Below are 22,486 nucleotides of genomic sequence, written 5' to 3' on the forward strand. Positions count from 1 at the left end.
TACTTTTATCATCCTCCTTATCTCAGAAGCACAGTTCTTTGAGCCTGTGAAGGAGGGCATTTAAAGTTGCTTTAACAGTGAGTTTCTGGGAGGCCTTCATTCAATGCAGCCCACAGACCTGTGATGGGAAATGAGCTGTTGAATTATTTAGGGTAAGAGCCACAAGTTGACAGATGCCAACTCTTTAATGGCTGAACTCAAAGGAGGTAAAAAGTTAAAAAATAAAAGTTAAAAAGAGCTAAAATGCCTAAAAAAGGTATTTTCAGTCAATATTATGGTTAGCAGTCTCAGGTCCTCACTGAGGGCAAACAAAGGATGGAGCAATCAGAACAGGGTTCAGCACCCCCAAATCCTTCTCCCAGGGCTGCTCCGTCGTTTCATTCCCAGCCTGGATGGATCCTGGGATTGCCCTGACCCAGGTGAGCACCAGCACTTGGTGAGGTTCAACATCCTGACATTCTTGTGGTGCCACCTCCACTCCCTGGTTTAAACCTGCTCTGTGCACATGCAAGAATCCCTCCTGACCTGCCAGGGACCAGGTGCCAAACTCACACATTCCTTCCTGGACTTCAGATCCACGCAAGCACTTCTAGCTCCCAGAGATCAGTGAATCCCTCTGGAGAGCAATTCTGAAGGCTCCTGACACGAGCTCCTCTGGTGGCTGCTGGAGTGAGTTAAGAAATAATCTATGGCACCAGCCTGGAATGCAGTGTTTCATTTTTACATGGAATATTTGTACTTCACATTTGGATCCCACTGTCAAAATGATGGAGGAAATTTAATCAGCCAAAGCAACCCTTGATGTATTAATGAATGAGATCGTTAAACACTGTACTTTAGCAAAGATGAACAGTTATTAAATGTGGTCATTGGACCTAAGGGGTCGATTTAGCTGGTTTAGTGAAACCATTTGCTCTGCAGTTCAAGAAAAAAGATGTACTTCTGCAAAATGACACTGTGCTTAGTGCTGATCAGGTTTGTCTAATGAATACATTAAATAAGTGAATCTTTTAGGAGTCATCTTCAAAGCCACGGTGTAAACACCAGCAAAGAAAGTAGATGAGTTTAGACACCAGCTCTGACCTTAAATCTTCCCTCCCTGCTTTTCTGTCCCAAACTGCTTTTGCTGCATCACCCCAGTGTCACTGTAGGACACGAGACAACACGATGCAGACACGCTGTTGCTCTCAGGAAAAAAAGGCAGGAAAAAAAAGGGAAGTTTATTTTCTGACTCCAACATTTATAGATTTCCAAAGGTGACAGTGGATTGGAGGGTGAAAGAGCCACCTCTCCAATGACACCGGACAAACCAGCAGTCTATCAAGTTTCTCCTCCTCCATAAAAGAATGCAAAACAATAAGCTGTTTACAGAAAGTGTGTGAGAAAGTTTGATACAAGAATGCAAACACCAGAAGGCGTAGAAAATCTTAAAAAATCAGGGCAACACCCCAGCACCACCACCAAATGCCAAAAAAAAGGTAGAAACTCTCTTACATCTGGAAAATTCAGGGACTCCTCATTGTGTGCCTATCTATCTAATTATATTCAACACCCCTGGCAAGTGCAAAATGAAAACACATTTAATGCACTAAATGCATTATGGGGGGTTATTAGGTATCTGAAGACCTTATCTCAATTTTAACTTATGATGTGTTCACTAACAGCACATATAAAATCATGATTTATGCATCTTTGAATTCCCTTTTCTGGTAGTATCAGAAAAATTTTGAACTCATAACAGATTTATCAGTTTTTTCCTTTTGGTTACCCATTAGAATTCTTTTCATTGCTTTTTATTTCATAAGTACTTCATTGTAGGAAACTCTACAGAAATTAATAACACATGATAAAGTGTATATAGATTTTTAATCACTCTTAGATGACAGCCTTAATAAGTAAAGTCTTGATTAATTCCTCGTGATGATTTAAGTAGTTGACAGAGAAGATATTTTCCTCATTTCTATCTATGGCTCTCATAACAGGATCCTATCCTTTACTTTTTCTTAAGGACTAGCAAACAAGTGTGCCAAGAAATTACTGTTATTATTATTATTATTATTATTATTATTATTATTATTATTATTATTATTAGTAATAAAAATTTATGAGGTTTTGAGAAGCCTTTCTAGCTGCCAAATTTTTATTGCATTTCCAGAAGATCTGTAGACCAGGATCTGGAAGAGCCTAAATTTTGAGAAGCAAAGCCCCGTTCTCACTCACTTCCACTTCCTACTGAGTTTTCAAAAAACATTCCATAAACATTGGGACTAATCAAGCCTGCTTTTCTGTGGATTTGTATCTCATGTTTGAGGAGAGATCCCAGTTGGAAGAATTCTTGTGTTGGCAGAAGGTTTTGCCTGTTTAGATTCTCTGGTATTACACCCTGTGTTCCTTATCAATCACCTCTTAATATGAAGTTTGCAGAGCTCAGCTCCAGTGAAGGTGTTTTTCCCTCTTCCAATTAATCTAAAATTAGCCAATAATTTGTGGAGAGAAGCACTGACAGCCCCATGTCCAGAGCATTTGGCTCTGTCTCATTTCTAGGTTGTCACCAAGGAGCTCATGGCAGAGAGAGCTGGGATTGCCCTGAGATGATCTCAGCCAGATGCTCCAAAGCTTCATTGTCTCACTTTCTCTCAGCTGCTGCCTTCCATCTCCTGGGTGATGCTGTGGAAGCTTGCCATCCTCTTCCTCTGATATTTAACATGGAGAATCCAACCTTGCTGGCCAGGTGTTTTTAGGGCTCCTCATCACCACCTGGTTGCTTTTATAAAGCACAAAATAATTGGAACTGTGAAGATTTGCCATGAAGTGCCCACAGAATTTAAAAAAACAGTTCTTGTTTTCCTTTTGCCATTTAGCACCACTGGCAAAATGGCAGTGCAGATCAGATATGAAAAATAATATTTGTAGGACGAATATAAGGAATCCATTTAATAGAATTAAAACTAAACAGGAATACATGATGATAAACAATTGCAGATCTATGTGATCTGACAGAAGATATTGAGGATAAAGTATCTGAAGATGTGAAGATGATGAATTTAGGTTTGTGTATGGAATCTGCAGAAGTTTGTGTGTTCACTAATAATTCAGATGAAGCAATGGGCAGTTGGCCTGTGTTTCTTCATTCACCTTAGAAATGTCTTGACTTTAGATTCTACTTCTAGTCCTACCCATGTGCTGTAAAATGATGTGGAATCCCATTTAGTTTGGAAACACGATGGCCTGCATTGTTTTAATGTCTACTTTTGAAATGAGTACAAAGACAGCCTAAATAAGGAAAAAGGAAGTGGGTGGGTAACAGTCATATTTCACCTAATTTTCCTTTCCCATTCACTGTCTGCTCTCATATCAAAATGCACAGTGTGCACATAAATAAGATTTTACCAGAAAACATCTCCCAGCATTTAGGATATCCAACATTTAAGTTTAAAGCACGCTTCTGAGAAACCCTCAAACAATGGGGATTAGAAAAAAAGAGGAGTTAAAGCACCACTTCTCCTTTAATTTGGAGATAAACCACTTAGATTATTTAGAAAAATATGTTGCAGTTATACAGCACCTACGAACAAAAAGATGAAGCGGGATCAGAAAGCCTGGAGAATAAACAGGCAGCAGGAAAACAAGTCTGACTTGAAATGTGTGCAGGTCAGGTTGGAGGCAGAGGAGGAGCGATCACGGTGACTCTTTGGTGGCTGTTTGAGCTCTGACCTCCGTGGGATGAGGCAGCTGAAGCAGTTCAGCACGAGGGAAAGAGGTCGTGGTAGGGTTTTGGCAGAGAATTCAGGTCAGACATGATATTTCCCCTTTTCCTCTGAGTGAGAGCTGTTATCTCAGATGTACATCCAAAACTGATTAAAACATTATAATTTAAAGGGACAGGGAGAGAGAAGAGAGAGAAGAATAAAGGAGGCTCTGCAGAGCATTACATGGGCAAATAAGCAAAGGGGGAACATGATGTAGCCTTCATAACCTTCCAAAAATTTCAGGATCCTGGATTGTTCTCTCTAAGCTCTTGGGTATAAGAGAGTGGAAATCTCCTCTCTATCATGCCCTTGGGTTTTTTTACACCTCCTCAGGAGGTGTAATTAGAGCAGGAAGCATATGAGGGGGAAATGGAGGTGAAAATGGAGGTGTTGGGGTGAGGGACAGGTGAGAAAGGCTTTCCAAAACTCCTCTGCTGGACAAGAAGGGAAAACAGATTAATGCCTGAGAAGGCAGCAAGAGGCAGATGCGTCCTGGGAACAGAGGTCGGGGCAGGAATTACCCACAGACAGCAGGAGACAGGGAAAGTGCAGTTCAGGCAAAGCCAGGAGAAGTCAGGGCATGGCAGGGCTTGTCCCCATCAGTGGGGGACAGGGCAGAAATCCCTACACAGAGCAGAAATCCCTACACATGGCAGAAATCCCTGCACAGAGCAGAAATCCCTGCATTCACGAGTCTCAGTGCTGGTGAGGACAGACAGTGGTGGCAGAGATCCTGTCCTCTGTTGGTAAAACCGCCCAGAGAGTAAGAAATGCCTGTAGGAACCCACCCAGGGATGCTGCAGATTCATTCCCATCACTTCCAGAGATGAATTACAGCTGAAAACCAGGGAAAATCCCAGCTGGTTTTAGGTGCAGCATTTCTGAACAGGGCAGACACAGGCAGCAATGTGAGGTTTTCAACCTTCCCTTCTCCAGCAAAAGAGGAGGTGAGGAAAATCTCTCATTACTAGAGTGATTTTAAGGGTTAAAATCTATCAGAAAAGCTTAGAGAGGAATAAATAAATGCATGTAGTTAATCAAACCACTTCATTTAAGAATTAATAAATGAGGAAAGTAATAGACAACTGTACTGAATAATCTTAAGCAAGATTATTAAAAAAAAAAAAAAAGAAGAAATATTTGTATCAAAACTAGTAGAAAAGTAATGGATCTGTCTACCACTGAGTTTTGGGAATACTAGCACTAAAAAAAAGTAGGCATATTGGAAAACTAGGGAACAATTCCTTAAGGATGGCATTGGGAACATTTGATTTAAAAGAGTTCTTCAGATTTTGGGGTGGAAAGAACCCTGGAAAGATTGCAAAAGCCCCATTAAGATTTTAAGGTTTGTCTTGGCAAACTTATAGGAGGGAGTATAAAATGTAGAGATGTACTGCAGGCAGAAATTACTGAGGTTCCTTGTAGAGTTATTCTTTCTCTGAGAAGCCCAGTGGCTTGATAGCAAGAAGGAGTTGGTAGAGAGGGAAGGGTCTGACTGAGTTTTCAAAAATAAAAATTTGAAACACTTTGAAAAACTCCTAGAAAGAAAAGGAAGCAATGTGCTTTTGTTGAAGTTGTACACAGTAAGTTTGAAGATACATCACAAGGAATAATCTCTAGATAATTTGGCTAAGGTGTGACTAGAAAAGTTTCTTCCACATGAAATACTTGTTTACTGAATGTGTATTCACATTTATTTCAAGGCAAAATGTTGTGAAGTCATCATGAGTGCGTGAATCCTGCTAATTGCATAATAAACACAAACCAGGAAAAGTAAAAGGTAACAGCAGAAAGTCCTTTCCTCATGAAGTCAACATCAATAATCTGCTTTTTTACTGACATAATGTAGGAGAGAGTGATCCAAAGAAAAATCTTTCCCCATGAAGTCAACATCAATAATCTGCTTTTTTACTGACATAATGTTGTAGGACAGAGTGATCCAAAGAAAAAATGGGTATAATCAATCAGACTAAAACAATAGTAGAGAATAATTTGATACCATTTCAAAGGCTTGATCCCAATGACACAATTTCCCAGGTAATCACTCCTGCAGCACCCCAAACACTCCAGGGTTTTTCATTAGTTTCAAGACTTTTAGACAGGAAAAACCACATTACTTTCTGTGCCTCATTGCTCTCTGTGCTCTCAGAGTCAGAGAGTCAGAGATTACCATATTCCCCTCTATCATTGTCACTGCTTTTAATGAAGGGATGGGACTATTTTGAGGCTAAGAACGATTTATTGCTCAGACAAACATCAGTCTCAGAGGCTGTGAGATTTTAAAGGAGCAAGCATTTGGCCACTGCTCCAGAGCAGTCACAAGTTCTTTGTTACAAGGCAATATAGAACTTTCTAACCCAATAAACACTTGCCACAGTGTTTATTTTGTTTTTCTAACTTATCACCTTTACTTAATTCTGCTGCACTGTGGATACTTTTATCTAATGAGTGCTATCTCACATGCACACAGATGCTTCTATTATAACTTCTAAAATCTCAGCTTATTCTATACAACCACAGCTTTACATTATAAACCCTGCACCATCTTATCAACACAGTTTCTCACTTACTTAAGACATATTCTTACAACAACAGACACATAAGTTTATGATTTTTCTGCTTGATGTCTGTGTATTTTTACATCAATCCACGCTTCTCTCAAGGCTGCAAATCAAAACCTTCCATGTCTGTGGAAGTTTCTGTATTTCTGATTCCCACACCCCTCTTTTTCACACTTCCCATCCAACAGCTGTCACCACAAAATACCGACAGATCCCACTTAATTGGCGCCTTTCAAAGTAATTACACCTCCTCACCTCTGACGATTAATTGGCTCTGGTGCTCCACGGCTGCTGCGTCGTTCCTGGCTATGCAGGTGTAATTCCCGTTGTGCATCAGGGAGAGGTTGGAGATCCTCAGGGAGCTGGTGAAGTCGATGTTGTCGATGGTGACACCCAGGCTGGCGGGGATGGGCCGGCCGTCCTTCTGCCAGGTGATGGTGATGGGCAGGTCCCCCGAGACCACCACGCAGGGAATGAAGACCCTCTGCCCGATGGAGAAGCGAGGGAACTCGAAAGGTTGGATGAAAGGTGGGACTGGAAGGAGAGAGGGAAAGAGGGAGCTGTTGAAGCCACGGCCTTGTTAATGGAAATTACATCACGGGGCAGATGTGCAGCATGGAACTGATGGCTTAGGATTTTAGCTTTTCATGTATTTAAAATTTTTAATATTTTCATATATTTTTAAATATTTCATATATTTCAATATGAAATATTTTAATATTTCATATATATTTTAGTCCTGCGATTCTTTAGTGTATAGCTCTAAACTCCATATACAGTCCTAGTTACTGCTTTCCCAGTTTGGTCAGACACAACAATTCCTCTCCAGGCCTGGGAATCAAGAACACCTCACTGTCTCATGGAGAAATGTAAACGAAAATGAGTTGGGTGGAGCAAACTTGGGGTAAATTACTTCATTACCTGAAGCTGTCATTGGAAAATTAACACCCAATATGCAAATGGACCAAACTTATAAAAGTGTGAAACCTGTGACCCATCATCCAGTTTGGGTGTAGCCCCTGGTAGGGCTTTGTCTGCCCTAAATGTACCTGAAGGCCCTTCAATAAATATAATCACTTTTTATTCCCTTGTCTGTCCTCTGTTTTTAGGTAACCCCAACCCCAAGGCATCAGGATGTGCAGAATCTACATCTCTGCCAGCTGTAAAGCATTGTTTAGCAGGAAAAATCACATTTTTGAAAACACCTTCTCATTCCTTAGCCAGTGCATAAGCAGAAATGACAAGCAGGGGGAATCCTGGCTTCTAGAGACACCTGAACTCACTGGCAGACCCTTGCAAAAGGATCAAGCAGCTCTCCCAGAAATGACAATATTGCCAGTTTGAGCCTCTCCAGGGCTGCCAGCAGTGACCTTGCCAGGAAGAGCTCAGCAGCTTTCAAGGTCTGGTGCAAGGGCCTTGCTTAAAGGTCATGGAATAGACCTGGAAAAGGCTCCAGCTTTGCTTCTGGGATGTGATGACAAGGAGTGTGAGCTTCCTTAACTGCTTCTAGCACTTATTTCTTAATGTTTTAAGTCACAATTCTCACTAAGGTTACAGGAAGGGGAAGTACTTGTAGGACAGCAAATTAAGGTAAAACTGATTTCTAATCAGAGGGATGGTACAAGGCACGAATGTTCAAGTTGGCATTTCATTTCTGCTAAGCATATTTAGCCTGAAAAATATTTTTTCTTTCCTTTTATTTTTATTTAAACCATATTATTCTCAGACTGAACCAAAAAACATGAAAGAAATTACCATATTTTCTACCAAAGTAAAGAATTACTCTTCTTAAAATAATTTTGTTTTCAGGTATTCTTAATAAAAGCTAGTGACATGGGTAGTTAGATTAAATAAACATAGAAAAAATAATGGGGCTGCCATGTTTTCTTTGGGTTGTGGTTGGAATGTTTACTAAATATTGGTAAATTGAGAGGCAAATACTTGTCCAGATGAAGGAATTAAAATCTTCTGCCCTTCTCAGGGGAGCATTCAAACAGCCAGGGCATTGATCTCACACTGGTTTTTATCCATCACTCCTGAAAGGCCTGCACAACCAACTTTGCAAGCAGCACTCAAACCCTGATTTATCAAAAGAGAAAGTTCCTACAGGTTATGCACCTCAGATTTAGAAGTGCATTCTCCCATTGCCTGGGAGATCACTTACACATAATCTGTACTACACTGGAACAGGAAAGATGGAAGGATATCCAGGGCAGAACATTTATAGTGATCGATATGTTTGAACTCAGAAGAAAATGAAGTTGGTGGCTTTATCTAATTGTATTTCTTTTGTCCTTTTTCCCTTCAGAAATTGTAAGGTTGTGGTTTCCCCAGAGCTGAAGCAGAAAAAAAATAAATCTCTCAAGTGGTTGCAGTGTGTGCCCGTGGACATCCCCAGCAGCATTTTTCCTCCTCTGCCAGTGTCCTATTTCTGGGATGCAGGGACAAGTGTTGGTGGCCACTGAGTAGCTCCAGGCATTTCCTTTGATCCAAATGTTGGGTCCTCCATTAGGAGGAAGAAAGTTCATTAAGCATGGCCAGTAGGGCAAGGGAGGGGATTCTGCCCCTGTGATGGCACTGGGTGGGCTTTGAAGTCCCTTCCAGCCCAAGCCATTCTGTGATTTATAATTCCATGATTCCAGGCCCCTCAAAGGTCCAAGGCCTTGTTCAAAGCTGTGTTCAAATGCTAGTGCAGATTCATCTCACAGTGCAAGAGATTGACAAATACAAATTTGGTGTTAACTCCACAGTTTCCAGCACAGCCACGGTGCCAATTGATGAGGGGAAGTCATGACCATGCTCAGCTGCCACAGAAAAGTGACATCAGGGACAGGACAACACAATTCATCCTTTCAGGCCTTCACTGGCTTTTCCCAAGACTGTCTCACTGGATTTGGGAAAAGTGCCACTGCCATCCATTTTTCTCTCAGGCTGTAAGACTTTTCCGGGCTGCCATCTTTCTAATTGCTAAAACCTGTCTTTTAGCATTCTGAAAACCTGGTAGATCAGGCATAGAAAAAAAGAAACTTGGTATAAATTACTGTGTTTATTTTAACTTTGAGCACTTCAACTTCTTGTTCACTTGGGGACTTTTGCTGTCACAAAGTGAGGCAAAATACCTGCAGCCTCTTGACCTTAGCCCAGCACACTCAACCACATGAGATATCTCAGATTCTTTGTACATCAGCAGAAAAAAAAAATTCTCCTAGCTTTTATTGACAAGCAGTTCATAATACGAATGGGAATGAGAAATTAACTGAATGTATCTTTGAAAAGGTTTTGCCATAAATTTTCCCCTTGATGAGTGTAAATACCTGCTAAGTGCCAAATCCTCCCCTTACTGTGGTGCCCAGCACATTTCTGCCCAAATCCTTCCCTTCACCTCAGACATCATTACTGAAAAATACTCTAAAATTCACAGCAGGGTGGCAAATTACTTCTGTATTTTCTGCTGAGTGTGTGAGAAATTTGAGCCAATCTTTCACAGACAAGATGATATCAAAAGTCAGACAAAATATTGCCCAAGGATTATAATGTGCATCTTCACTCTCCATTTCCCTGATGAAGAAAACAGGAAGAAAGATCATTAGGTGACATTGAAATGTTTTTCAGAAAATATTGATTTGCAAGGCTGCATTTAGCAGCTCTAAAATATAAGTAGCAGCCTGCAGAGTATTTCAGAAATTGGCTGAAATATTTTTAGGCAGCACATTATGCTTCCATTCAGGTTTTTAAGATACAGAGGAAACCAACATTTCTGCTTCATAAAATATAATGTATATTCAACCTTCAGCAGCTTGCAGTCCTGCCGAGGAGCTTACTTTAAAAGCCAGTGTGTAATTTAAAAATCAGTACTTAGAAGAAAGTAAATAGTCTTGCAAAAACTTTGAAGTATTGAGGAATGTTTTTCAGCTATGATATTCACCAGTTTAAATTGGTAAGCTCTCATAGGAGATAAACTTTCTTTTTGCTCGTTTGAAGGACGAAATGGCCACCAAAAAAAAAAATCACTTATTAAAAATTTATGATGATATCCAGCAAATAATTTCTGAAATAGAAAATTTTCTGTCTCTATCAAAATCTGCAGTAAAAAGTAGAGCTATAGCCTCAATAGAAGAAAATATCAAGTTTGATTTACCAACATGAGGAGGTTTTTTTGCACACTAAAGCTGTACCATTGCAAAGCAGCACTAAAAAAATAAGAGGTGTGTATAGTGCTTTGAGAGAGAAAATTTACAGTAGGACAGATGTATTTAAAATCTGCTTAAAATACTTCAAGGTGTGTTTATGTATTATCCTTCCCTATACATAGCTTTAGTTTGACCATATTTCAGAGTTTGCATTTGATTTTTTTTTTTGGTGAAATTATGCTATTTTATATATAAATTGTTCCATCTTAACCAGAGAGAGAATAGCCTTTGTGCTTGTGTGCACGGAAGGGATATTTCTTTCTCTACCCACAACAGTGGGAAGTGAAAATCTCTGCTTCATGCCACCAAGTGCTGTGTCCTGGGAATGCTGTATTGATGAGAGCTTGAATTAAGTGTCTATTTAAGAAGAGGAGCATGGGCCAGCCTCATTAGTGTTAATACAGGAAGATTTAAATTATGTTTTTGTACCCTAGCAAGGTCTTCTGTACCTCTGGGGGAGTGCTGGAAAGGAGGGCAAGGAGGGCTTCCACGCTGCTCTCCATTAGCAGAGGAGCATCCTTAATTTCTTGCCCTCTCTTCCATGGGAGTTTTGCTGGGAGGAGCTGCTGTGGTGATTCAGTAAGACAGAGCATCCTGCAGCTCTCCTGTTTCCTGCAGCAGCCAGCTGAACACGGTGTTCTGCACAGCAAAACGAGAGGCATCCCCTGCTTTATCATCATAAACAGCTGCCTGATGGGTTTTCTTGCCACAGCACTGTTGCAGGGGCTGTCACTGCAATATAAAATATTTTGGCAATGGATATTTATGGCTGATGCAAAATCACAGCCACCAGGCTATGCAGTTTCTTAGGGCAGCTGTGTGACCCCAGATTTCATGCACTGCAAGTGAAAAAGCCAAAATTATTTTGTCTCTGCACAAGCCCCAGCCATGGGCAAGCAATTTTAAGGTTTTCACAGCCACCACAGTCCCCACTCCCCTTTCCTGCCATCCAACACTCACAGTTTCCCTGATGCTGTAGTGGGAGCTTCTCCAAAAGGAGAGAGCATTTAAAATGTTGTGTGGGAACCAAAAGTGCTTTTAAATCACGTCTTGTCCACCCATGGAACCCTCTCCTTTCAGCCTCCTTTGTGAGGAGAAAAGTGCAAGCCTTTATCATCCTGAGACACCCTGCAAAGCTGGGATGGTGGGGAGCTCACTTCCCTGCCCAAGGGGATGCATTTGCTATTTATTTGTAAGAGAGGAAACCTTGATGTGAAGGTAAGACAGCAGCTGCAGTATTTTCATGCAACAAGCTGATATCTTCATTGGTAAAGTGCTTCCTAATTAAAGGCCTCACTTTTGGAACCTGCTCCAGAGATACTGCCCTTGTTCAGCCAATACCTGATCTAAAGTGAATCTTTGTCCTCAGGTATCAGTGAGAAAAGTCCAACTAAATCACTGGAGCCAACAGTTAATTGGCAAAATAAACACAAAAAAAAGAGCAAAACATGCCTTCTTAAAATCTTAAATAAACAAATCTGCACTGTAAGAGAAAAGAGGGCCAGTTTTTGGTAAACCCATACATAGCATACAAAGCATCTTGAACTCCTTAACTGAGATACTTATTGAAGTATTCAGGCTCATTTCACATTGTTTGCATAATTCACAAATAAATGCATCCATCACAGACATAAATTATTTTGAAAGATAGAAGACTGTGAATAAATCCAGGGAGTTTTAATTTAGATTTAAGTGAAAAGTTTTAGATTTGTGCATACTAATTCCTCACCATGAATACTGGGATAGTGGTGAAACAACTTTTACAGACATTTTTGGGTGACCACTTCTGCAGTGTCAGGGGTGAAGTCATTACAGGACTTACATTACTGGTGCAAAGTAAGGCACATCCAGATGATACTTGTGAGACTTTAAAGAATGTAAATCAGGTATTTTAGTGCAAATTTAACCGTAAGCTGCTGTATGCGGATTGGCAAAAAAAAAAAAAAAAAAAAAAATTACACAGACCTGTCAAGAATATCAGCCTGTTCCAGTCTTATCTTCAGGAATTTCTACAGGTTAGACACACTTGAGACATCCCTAATCAAAGTGCACATTCCCTTAAATCAGGCTCTGCCACTGCTTGCCCCCCAAAACTGCTCCCCATGCCCATGATGTGACATGAGAAGAATTCCTAAGTGCATTTTCCAGGATGTTTTGCACCACGGCACATTCTCATCCACTCTGGCCACAGGGTCCTGGTGTGGTTCCTGTACGTGACAACTTCAGTCACTTTGAGAGGTCTGAGCATTTCTTCACAAGGAATTTGTGACAAGTTTGAAGGCATCCAAAACCATATAGCATGGGGGAAGAGGAAAAAAGGAAGAAAGTGATATAATGAAAGAAAGATCTGAAAGGCATCAAGGCCAGAAGTGTTTTTTTTCTGATTCAATCTATTGGCAAAGTCAGTCAGTAGGACAGATAAGATCTGAGATTTGTGCATCAAGCTGAACTCCCACTTGCCATAATCCACACTTCCAGGCTGAAGCATGCACAGATTAGCAGATTGATTGAAGAACCCTGCAAAGATTTCTAATGATGTTTTTTCCCCTTTTGTGCCTGCGTATTTTCCGCTATCTAAACCAGCCCTCCCTGAACTGATTTGCAATGCAAATTCACCAACAGTAGTTCAGATATTAGAAAAAGCTAGACACTTCCCAGGAAAGATGAGGAGAATCTATTCAAAGTGTTGCAAACACATGAAGCTATTTAGAAGTAGCCCCGGTTTGGTTTGCTTGTATTCTAACATGAAACCAGGCTGGTACAATTCCTTTTTGTGGTTCACAACAGGTGAGGTGCTCACTTTATACACAAGAACCTTTCTAAATCAATGAAATACATAAGCTTGACAAGATCAGAAACAGTCCTTTTGAACACCACACTTTTTATTTTAATGATGCTGTACCATTCCCTCTCAGGGGCTTCTTTTTCAATTAATTCCTGTTGGAGAAGTGTGAATAGCAGAAGGCTGTTTACATGAGAATGTGTCCCATGAGACTGATGACAAGAAAATCATCACTTACTACTGATGGCTTTTACTGTAGCTGGAAAAACTATTACTATAAATTGCATAATAAAAAAATGGAGATAGTAACTCACTCTTGTTCTTAAAAGCTCTGAGATCTACTAAAATGCTGTAAAAGAGATGCTGCTGTTATTATTTTAACATCTTTCCACTTTAATGTGTTTTTTGGGGTATTTTTTCCAATGGAAATATGAAAATTAGAGATAGGGTGGGTAATATAATCTCTTTATTTGTTTGCCAACACTTCCCATGATAAGACTATTTTCATTTGCTTGCAGTTTGACTTTTGTTTGGGTAGCAGATTTCCAGGCCAGGTGTCTGCCTCAGGTTGAGTCATTTCAGCTGGAAGGTTTCAGCTACAATTCTTTGGCCATTTCCAAGAATAAGGTGGCAGAGTGGGAAAACTGATACATGGTAAATATCAATTCTACCATAAAACCAGAAAAAGAAAAAAACAAAGCTATTGAGAACCTAAGTCTCACATGCCCCATGGATTTAGCAGCATGGATTTTCAATTCAGGTGATGGCACCAGCCTCAGATGTTTTTACTATACCTATAAAAAGTCATCAAAATGGTGCCCAAATGTTGCAGTCTGAGCAAAATCAAGTCAATAAATAAACAAAGCCCCCACTTGATCATATGTGGAGAGGACATTTTGCAGTGACAGAGTCCAAGCAGCACTGAGCACATCCCAGGGGCTGAGTCAGTCTGGTGAGATTTCAGAAATCAGGGCAGATTTGTCACTCCAGTGCTTGAACTTGAAGGATGGCAGAGAGGACTGGAACTGAAGGCTGGGAAAAAGGCTGGGGTATCCAAAGGGAAAGGGTAGTTTTGAGTCTGGAGAACAAGGCAGCGTGGAAATGAGAGCTGAGATGATAAACACTTTGAGCTCAGATTGATTTTGGAGCCCAGAGAAGAGCCAGGAGTTGGGAAAGGAGGAACTGGAGAAAACTGAGGAGGCCAGGTCATTCTGAGAAGGAATGAACAGAAAATCATCATCTTCTACAGAATATTCTTCTCTTTAGGATCTCTGACTCCAACAGTTCTCTGCCTTTGGCAGACATGTACAAACCCCTCTGGCAAACCACAAGAGCTGGGCTGAACACAGAGCAACAAACTGGTGCTGCTAAGAATAATTCTGTTCTTGGCAAGGACGTGTGCAGTATCCTTAGCAAGGCTAATCTCAGTTATTTCTGATGATGGCAGTAAGTGCTGTTCCCACTTTGCAGGAGGCAGGGGAAAGCGGGTTCAGTTTACTTTACCAAAAAAAAGCTAAAAATAAAATTACACCTAACATAGGCCAAAGCAAAATGTGCTGAAAAGGTTTTATTACAGTTGCAAGGGTGAGTGATCAGCAGGTATGGAATACAGAAATTAAATATGTAAGTAAGTTGTAGCCTCCCTCTGTTACTTGTGCATTACAGGCTGGGTAGTTTGCATGGCTTTCTGTCAGAACTAAGAACTGGCCAAATCATTTGTCTAAATACAAAAAAATAATGCCAAGTTGGCTCGATTTCCAAAAAGCCCTGTTAGGACTCAGGCACGGTTCCATGGGAGTTAAATCTGCCAAGCAAAAACCTGCACCTTCTCCTGCCAGCTCATGCACTCAGCTCCCAGCAGCCAGCTCAGGGGACTGCTGCCTTCCAAATCCAGATTTTGGGAGAGACAAGGGGAAGGCAAGAGCTGAGGGGAGAGGGCAGGGCAGGAATGACAAACCACATTTCTGTGGGACAGAGTTATTTGGAGCCTGCAGACCTCTGGCACAGGTGGCAATGCAGAGGAGGGCAGCAGTTATTCCTAAAAGATGGAACAGATTTCATGTGGTGTATCATTGATTCTTCTGACCAGAAGGACAAAGAAGCAGAGGATCTAAGGTCAAATAGCACAGAAGTTCCCAGCTCCCAAGCTTTTGGCTTTCCCAGAGCCTGCCAGGTGGGAGGATGCACAGAAAGGCTCTGAAAGCCCCTCTCAGGTTCTCTGGCAGCCAAAAGTTCATTTAAAATTATCGTCAAGAAATGTTCTGTTCTCCTATCTGTGACCTTATCGTGATTTCTGAAGGATGATTTAACTTTCATTTGGATGTTTGCAAATGTCAAAATACTCTGCAGAGTGGACAGCTCTCTTGTGTTTGATGGCATGCTCGTGGTGTTGCATGTTTTTATTTAAATGCTGCTTTAAGCCAGTCTTCATCCAAGCCAGAACCAGGATGCTTCACATGCTGGAGGATTTGGAAAGTGGAAAGTAAATGTGGCAGAGGGCTGCCAACTCTAAAAATCAGTTGTTTGCCTAATGCAGATAAATGCTGCCCCATAGAGCCAAATTCTGCATTTACCTTTGCCACAGATCTGTCAGATAAAGCTAATTAAATTACTTAAATCTGTCTTTCCCAGGGGGTTGCTAAGCTGGGTGATGTGACTGCTCTGAAGGAGGAAACAGAACTCTCAGGAGCAACTTCATTTCAATGGGAGCAGAGCTTTGAACATATAAATGCTACATAAAGGCAGGTGAACTGGAAAAATTAAGCTGTAACCTTCTGAAATTGAATACACAAAAAAAGTGTGGATATTTTTGAGTTCAGTTTGTGCCTTATTGCCATTTTTCCTGGTGACCCAGATGGCTTTTGAAAATGAACACATTGTTTCTGAAACATTCTGATACCACAGAGATGATAAACTCATGAGGAAATTAATAATTATGTCCTCAAAGCAGAACACGGACAGAGAAAAAAAAACACAAAGTAACAGCTCATTCAGCATCATCTATTCTGAGTCATCCTCCAGGTGAATGGCTTGAGGTCACCCACAAAGCTTGTAGCAGAACTGAGAGCAAAGCAAAGGACTTGTATTGAAGTAGGACAGTAATTCTCCCTCTGTTTCTCTGGAAAAAAATTAAACTGATGGTAGGAGAAGGTGAATGGTAAATAAGGATATCTGAGCATTGATTTTAACTCCCCTTACAACGTCATATTTCAGGGTACTTTTAACCTCCAGTATGCAAGCTGGACTATATTTTGTATTTTTTTGCTATCAAATAGAAGCGCTTAAAAACTCATCTCATTAGCTTTGTAATCTATAAAATGAAAAGGTAACACACACACTAATCATATTTTAAAGCACCAGGCCACTTTTGACTCCCCACTAGTATGTTAGATAAAATCTGCTGTGGCACTGCTGACCTCAAAGCTACAACAGCAGAACATTGAGAACTGTTCAGGTCTGACCTAAAAACCTCACCTGTGACATTTTGGGCTTTGTAGATGAAGCCAAGGTATTAACCTTATTTTCAAATTACAACATCTTTTCAAGGCTTGGAGCAACCTGGTCTAGTGGGAGGTAGAACCCCATCAAGGAAGGAAAATCATTGCCAAAAATTACAGCTCAATCCAAATTGCTGGAGCTGGCTCTGCTTTCTGGGGAAGGAATTGTCAGAAGTTGGAAACTGTAACCTAATGGAAGAAAAAGCAGTATTTTACCCGAGATACCAGTCAGTGTTCTCAGTGACTGGTATTGTTTTGATCTCAATGCCTGTGACTGCTGGATTTGTTTTGTCTGGATACATCCATTTTGACAGTCATTTGAAAAATGGTATCATTTAAAAGGCAGCTTTTCCCCACTAGAATTTCCATGGTGGCCTCTTAGTGCAGCAGCAACACAGTGACTGGTTTGTCATTCAGTTCCTAAACTCTATCAACAGATCTGTGAAATCATTGTAATGTCAAGCAAAGCACAATATACATGAAAACAAAAGGTGATGATGGCTTTTTATGCCACAGCTTGTGACCAGTGCCCCTGATGGTCTCAGGTGTGGGAGATGTCATGCCTTTCAGAGTCCAAATTGCTAATGGCTTAAAGCTAATCCCCTAAACTCTTGGAAAAAAAAAAAAATAGCAATTGCATCACTCCAGACTGCTAAGGGCAAAACTAACAGAGCAGAAGGAAGTTGAGATCAGATGTCTGTAACAAAGTCATTTTACCTTATTGTTCTCTGCATCTTATCTGAGAATGGATACAAGATTCAACCTCTCTTCCTTCCTCTCCTCTGCCTCCAAACACCCCCCCCCCCGCAAAAAAATAATAAAAAAAAAAAAAACAAAAACCACAACCCAGAAAAAGTTTCTAATAACTTCAGGAACAGTGAAATTATACTCCAATTCTTCCTACAGGCTCACAAAAAGTGCAGCATTTAGTGGCCCCATTGCTCAAAACTAGGTGCTGCTGCAATCAGGTTTTCTGTCTTTTGTGTCCTCATGAATAGGTCTGAACATTGCCAATGTCAGAACAGTCAGGACACAATGGTAAAAAATTCCTATCCTCAATCTCTTTCTGAAGTCTTTCAGGGCCATCTGAACATCCTGGTTTTGGACTATTTGAATAGATTTGAAGCATCTTATTAGAATTTCAAGTCACATTTATTTACAGTGTTATCTTTCTAAGCATGAAGAGCACTCAGATAATCACTTAATAAGAGGAAAGCAAGGTTAATGCTTTTAGTTCCTGTCCCTGCTTAGTGGCAAAAGTACAGACATTAAAATTCTCATCTCATGTTCTAAAAGCCAGAAAGTCACTGGCTAATGAAAATTGGAACTTTGTTGTCCAGTGGAGAAACAGCCACCAGTGAAATGTGTGTGACAGACCATTAATTTCCTGATTTAGTTGTAGTGAAAAGTGCTCGTGGCAAACTTGAGCTGCAAGGCCCCCACTCAGAGGCAGCAAAAACAAGGACCAGTGAGCCAAGGAGGGTAAAAACTCAGGAGAGAACAAGACACAATGACTGATTAGCTCTGTGTCACCATTAAAAATAAACACAAATCTGGATAAACCTCCTCAAACCGCTCGCTGTCCGCCCGCCAGGACAATCCGACACGCGCAATTCCACCCCGCAATTAGCCGGGCTCTGCTTTTCCCAGCCGTCCTCACCTTTCACTGTCACGTGCACGCTCTGGCTGGTGGACAGCTGGGGCTGGACCAGGACATTGCAGGTGTACTCGCCCTCGTCCACCTCCTTCTGCACGTCCGAGAGCTTCAGCGTGCCGTTGTTCTCGAACGCCACTTGGCGATGGTTGAAGGGCAGCAGGTTGGAGTTCTTGTACCACTTGATGGAGTAGTAGGGGTAGCCGATGACCCTGCAGTGGATGTAGGTGTCCCTCCCAGCGATGGCCGTGATGTTCTTCATGGGCCGGATGCTGGCTGGCCCTGCCAAGGCAAGGAAAGGAGCTCTTGAGGACAATTTAGAGGCACGTTTGCTCGAGGGAATGTGTGTAATTATTGCTGGATATACAGATGTTAACGGGCGCGGCTTGCGCCGCACTTCTTAGCATTTGACAAATTTTTACTTTTAAGAGCTACTTAAGCAGTTTCCCTAATCTTTGTATGCTCTACTTTTTCCTTACCCTGCAGCATCCATGCTAATTATGTGGGGGTATATATTTGTGTTATCCAACACTTGCCTGATAAAATCTTTGCTGTGTTACAAATTAAAAGGCTGAGTGTGATTTAATTAATGTGAAATACTAACACTGATATGGAGCTAGACTCCTGCTACACATGAGAACATTGAAACAATTAGCTTTTTTATTTGCTATGTATATAAAGTATATTTATACCCATGAGGATGGGTATTATGCCATGTAGAGCCAGAAATTCAAGCTAAAGTTCTGTGTACATGAATAATTACAATGGATGTTGGACAAGTAAAGGAGGAAAGGAAAAGGAAAACAAAACATGCACAGCAGGACTAAAGCAAAGAGACTGTGAACTAGTAGAGATGAGTAGAGGAAAAACAGACTAAAGGACACAAGCCAAAGGGTTCTTCCAACATTTAACCATACCATACACTTTCTAGATGGGGCTGGAGAGGCAGGGTGGGAAACGAGAGCGGGGGGAGGAAAGAAGAGGACAAAACCAGAAAGCCGGTTTTTGGCATTCCAAAATCTCATCGCATGCAACAATCTTCTTTTCCACTACAATGAGCTATGTGTGTTTTTTTTTTTTTTTGAGGAGCTGATTTGACAAGCACCTCTTACGTTTATTCGAGCCTGGTACAGGACGACTCCCGCAGAGTTGTTGGCAGTGCAGCGATAAACGCCCCCGTCGCGGACCTGGGTGTTGGAGATGTTCAGGTAACTGACCACGTTGCCCTCGGAGGTGATGATCTGGCTGATCCGGTGGCTGCCGTCCTTCACGATGGGATCCTCGTCCAGTGTCCAGGTGATGGTGGGCAGGGGAGTCCCCTTCACGTTGCACATCAGGGACACCGGCTCTCCTGGGCTCACCACTTTCTCGCTGAAGGCAGAGATGATTTTGGGGGTTCCGTCTGCCGAGGGAGAGAAGAGCAGGAAAACAGTGCTGACGTGGTGTAAAGCTTGTCCCCTCTATCCTGGAGTGTATCCCACGAGCCAAGATCTTTCTTAGAAGCAACACAAGTAATTGTTTTCCAGGATGTAACCCTAATTATTGAGAGAGGGAAATAAATTCTGCCAGTAGAGGACTTAAATGACCCTTTGCTTATGGCAAGTTTCTTTCACATCTTCTGAGAAAGCTGGTATTGGCTCTGCTGTAGGAAAAACACTTGAATAGGATCAGGCATTTCTATGAACTGCTGTGTTCCTGCAGGAAAGTTTTAAAACCATATGTGTTTTAAAACCATATGGAGTTCATTATAAAAGACATACAGCAAAACCTCAGCACATTTGGAGAGTCTCTTCTCCTGGTAGATTTTAGATCCTTGGGAAGTTAAGGATGCATCCATCCTGTTGCCAAAAGCCAGTCACAACTTGCATAGGCTGATTTCCCACAGCAGTTTAGTCCTGACATGCAATGCCTCATTTAGGAAAGTATTAAATTAAGCTTTTCTGAATACAGATTGCCAGTAACAGCAATGATGCCAATTTCTTTCAGCGGTCATTTTGTGCTACAGATGAATATTTCACTGAATGAGAGCATTCAAACACTTTATCTTGTGAACTGTCTCTTAAAATACTCAGCCGTACCAGGGAAATGAATCAAGAAAATGGGTGGGCACAAAAACTTTGCAAAAAGGGAGCAGGATTAAATACCCACCTCTCCAGAGAGCTCAGTGGGGTATCATTTAGGAGTGCTGATACCCTAGTATAGTTAGGAAGTCCTTTCTGTGGTCACGCAGAGTGTGTTTGTTTTCCTTTGAAAATGTTACTTTAAAAACAGGGCTTTTTTGTAAAAAATACCTTGCTTGTCACATGGTAAAAAGATAAGCACTGGCATACTCAGAATGTCGAAAGGCCTCAGCATCCCTGGAAGAGCATTTGATTTTATTTGATTTCAATTTTTTTACCTCTGCCCCCTCTCTCTTTCATTTCTGTCCCATTGGTTATGTGACAGAGTTTCTAATTTATTTATTTATTTTCATTCCTGACTCTCTCCCTTTCCTTTGTGGTGTACTGGATACTGTCACCCCTCAGAAAACAGAACAGCAGCAACACACACAAAAAAAAAAAAAAGAAGCACTTTTTCTCCTGAAAGGGAGCTGACACAGGACCAATAAATCTGTGAGCGTGCACACTATGTACCTCTGCCACCCCTCCTCCTCTTTTTCCCCCCCTTTTTTTAATTCAAGTGACAGGCTTTTTTTTGAGATGAAAGCAGACATTATTTTCCCAGTGAGACCTGAGTGTCTTTGAAATCCTCCCTGCTGTTGCTCTCTGATAACCTGCATTCTCCCGACACCATGATAGATTATCAATATGCTCTTTAGGCTTTCCTAGTCACGGGAGATGGTTGCCGAGGTAACTCGGTCCAGGCAGGTAATCTCTTCTTCTTCTACAGAGACTGTAAAAATAGTGTCCATGCCATGCCTGCACCACAGCCTCGTTAGAGAGATGCCTCTGTGCAGATTGATGACTTTCCTCACTTGATTATCATGTAGAACATTGTATCAGTTATTTAAGATGATCTCCAAGCCATCAGCCAATACTCCCAACCAGAAAAGCAATGCTTGCATTTTTAACAGAGACCTGCTTGGGAAGGATTTTTTTTTTCCCAAATTGATTTTTCCATTCTTTTATGAGTAGAGCACGATAAACCCCATGGACATTTCATAAGTACCCTGTTTTTTTGTAAACTCCAAAACTCCACTGGTGCCAAAATGATTTTTGCTTTTATATATTCTTCATATATATTCGTAACGCTGTAGACCATTATTGTATAGTTACACAGCTCCTAGCTAACTCCAGTACTTTCCCTACCCTGATAGACAGAAAGACAAAACACATTCCCAAAGGCCTCAATCCCATCTTGCTTTTTCCCGGGAGCCAAGGATGAGCTATCCTCCCAAGACACTTTCTTATAAACAAAGTACAGCTAGTAGCTGAAGAAAAAGGGCCTCCAGAAGAGGTGGAACCAAGGGGGAGAATTACCTCTTTACTTGAGGTTCTAACTGGGAATTCCTGTCAATTTTGCTGATTTGCTAAACTTATAAAACTGTATTCACCCTATGTGGGGTGGTTATTTTTCCATATCTGCCCCTGGAGACCTCCAATTAAAGACCAGGTCCTATTACCTTCTTATTTTTATTACAGATTACTTCCTATATCAATACTGTGTCCAGTTCTGGGCCCCTCGGTTTAGGAGCATATCCAGAGGGGACAGCGAGGCTGGAGAGGGGCTGGGAACACAAACCCTCTGAGGAACCACTGAGGGAGCTGGGGGTGCTCAGCCTGGAGAAAAGGAGACTCAGGGCTGACCTTATCACTAAAATTCCCTGAAAGGTGCCGGTGCCCAGGTGAGGTTGGGTTCTTTCTCCAGGCAGCACTGACACAACCAGAGGTCACAGTATCAAGTTTGGCCAAGGGAAATATAGGTTGGATATCTGGATAAAGTTTTTCATGGAAAGAGTGATAAATTTCTGGAATGGCTGCCCAGGGAGGTGGTGCAGTCACCATCCCTGGGTGTGTTTAACAAAGCCTGGATGTGGCACTGGGTGCCAGGGTT

General features: G+C 41.3%; 1 protein-coding gene across 2 annotated transcripts in view; it reads right to left on the bottom strand.

Moving 5' to 3' along the window:
- DSCAM (DS cell adhesion molecule) overlaps nucleotides 1-22,486 on the bottom strand; it is a 381,330-nt gene that overhangs the window by 148,690 nt on the left and 210,154 nt on the right. For both annotated transcript variants that reach the window (XM_041399843.1, XM_041399844.1), the window contains exons 6-8: nucleotides 19,539-19,835; nucleotides 18,440-18,715; nucleotides 6,566-6,844 (exon numbers count right to left, since the gene is read on the bottom strand). In XM_041399843.1, the coding sequence (XP_041255777.1) occupies nucleotides 6,566-6,844; nucleotides 18,440-18,715; nucleotides 19,539-19,835 (852 nt within the window). The remainder of the gene's footprint in view (nucleotides 1-6,565; nucleotides 6,845-18,439; nucleotides 18,716-19,538; nucleotides 19,836-22,486) is intronic.

This window comes from Onychostruthus taczanowskii, unplaced genomic scaffold, assembly GCF_017590055.1.
Source record: "Onychostruthus taczanowskii isolate IOZ18803 unplaced genomic scaffold, ASM1759005v1 scaffold17, whole genome shotgun sequence".
Classification (NCBI taxonomy): Eukaryota; Metazoa; Chordata; class Aves; order Passeriformes; family Passeridae; genus Onychostruthus; species Onychostruthus taczanowskii.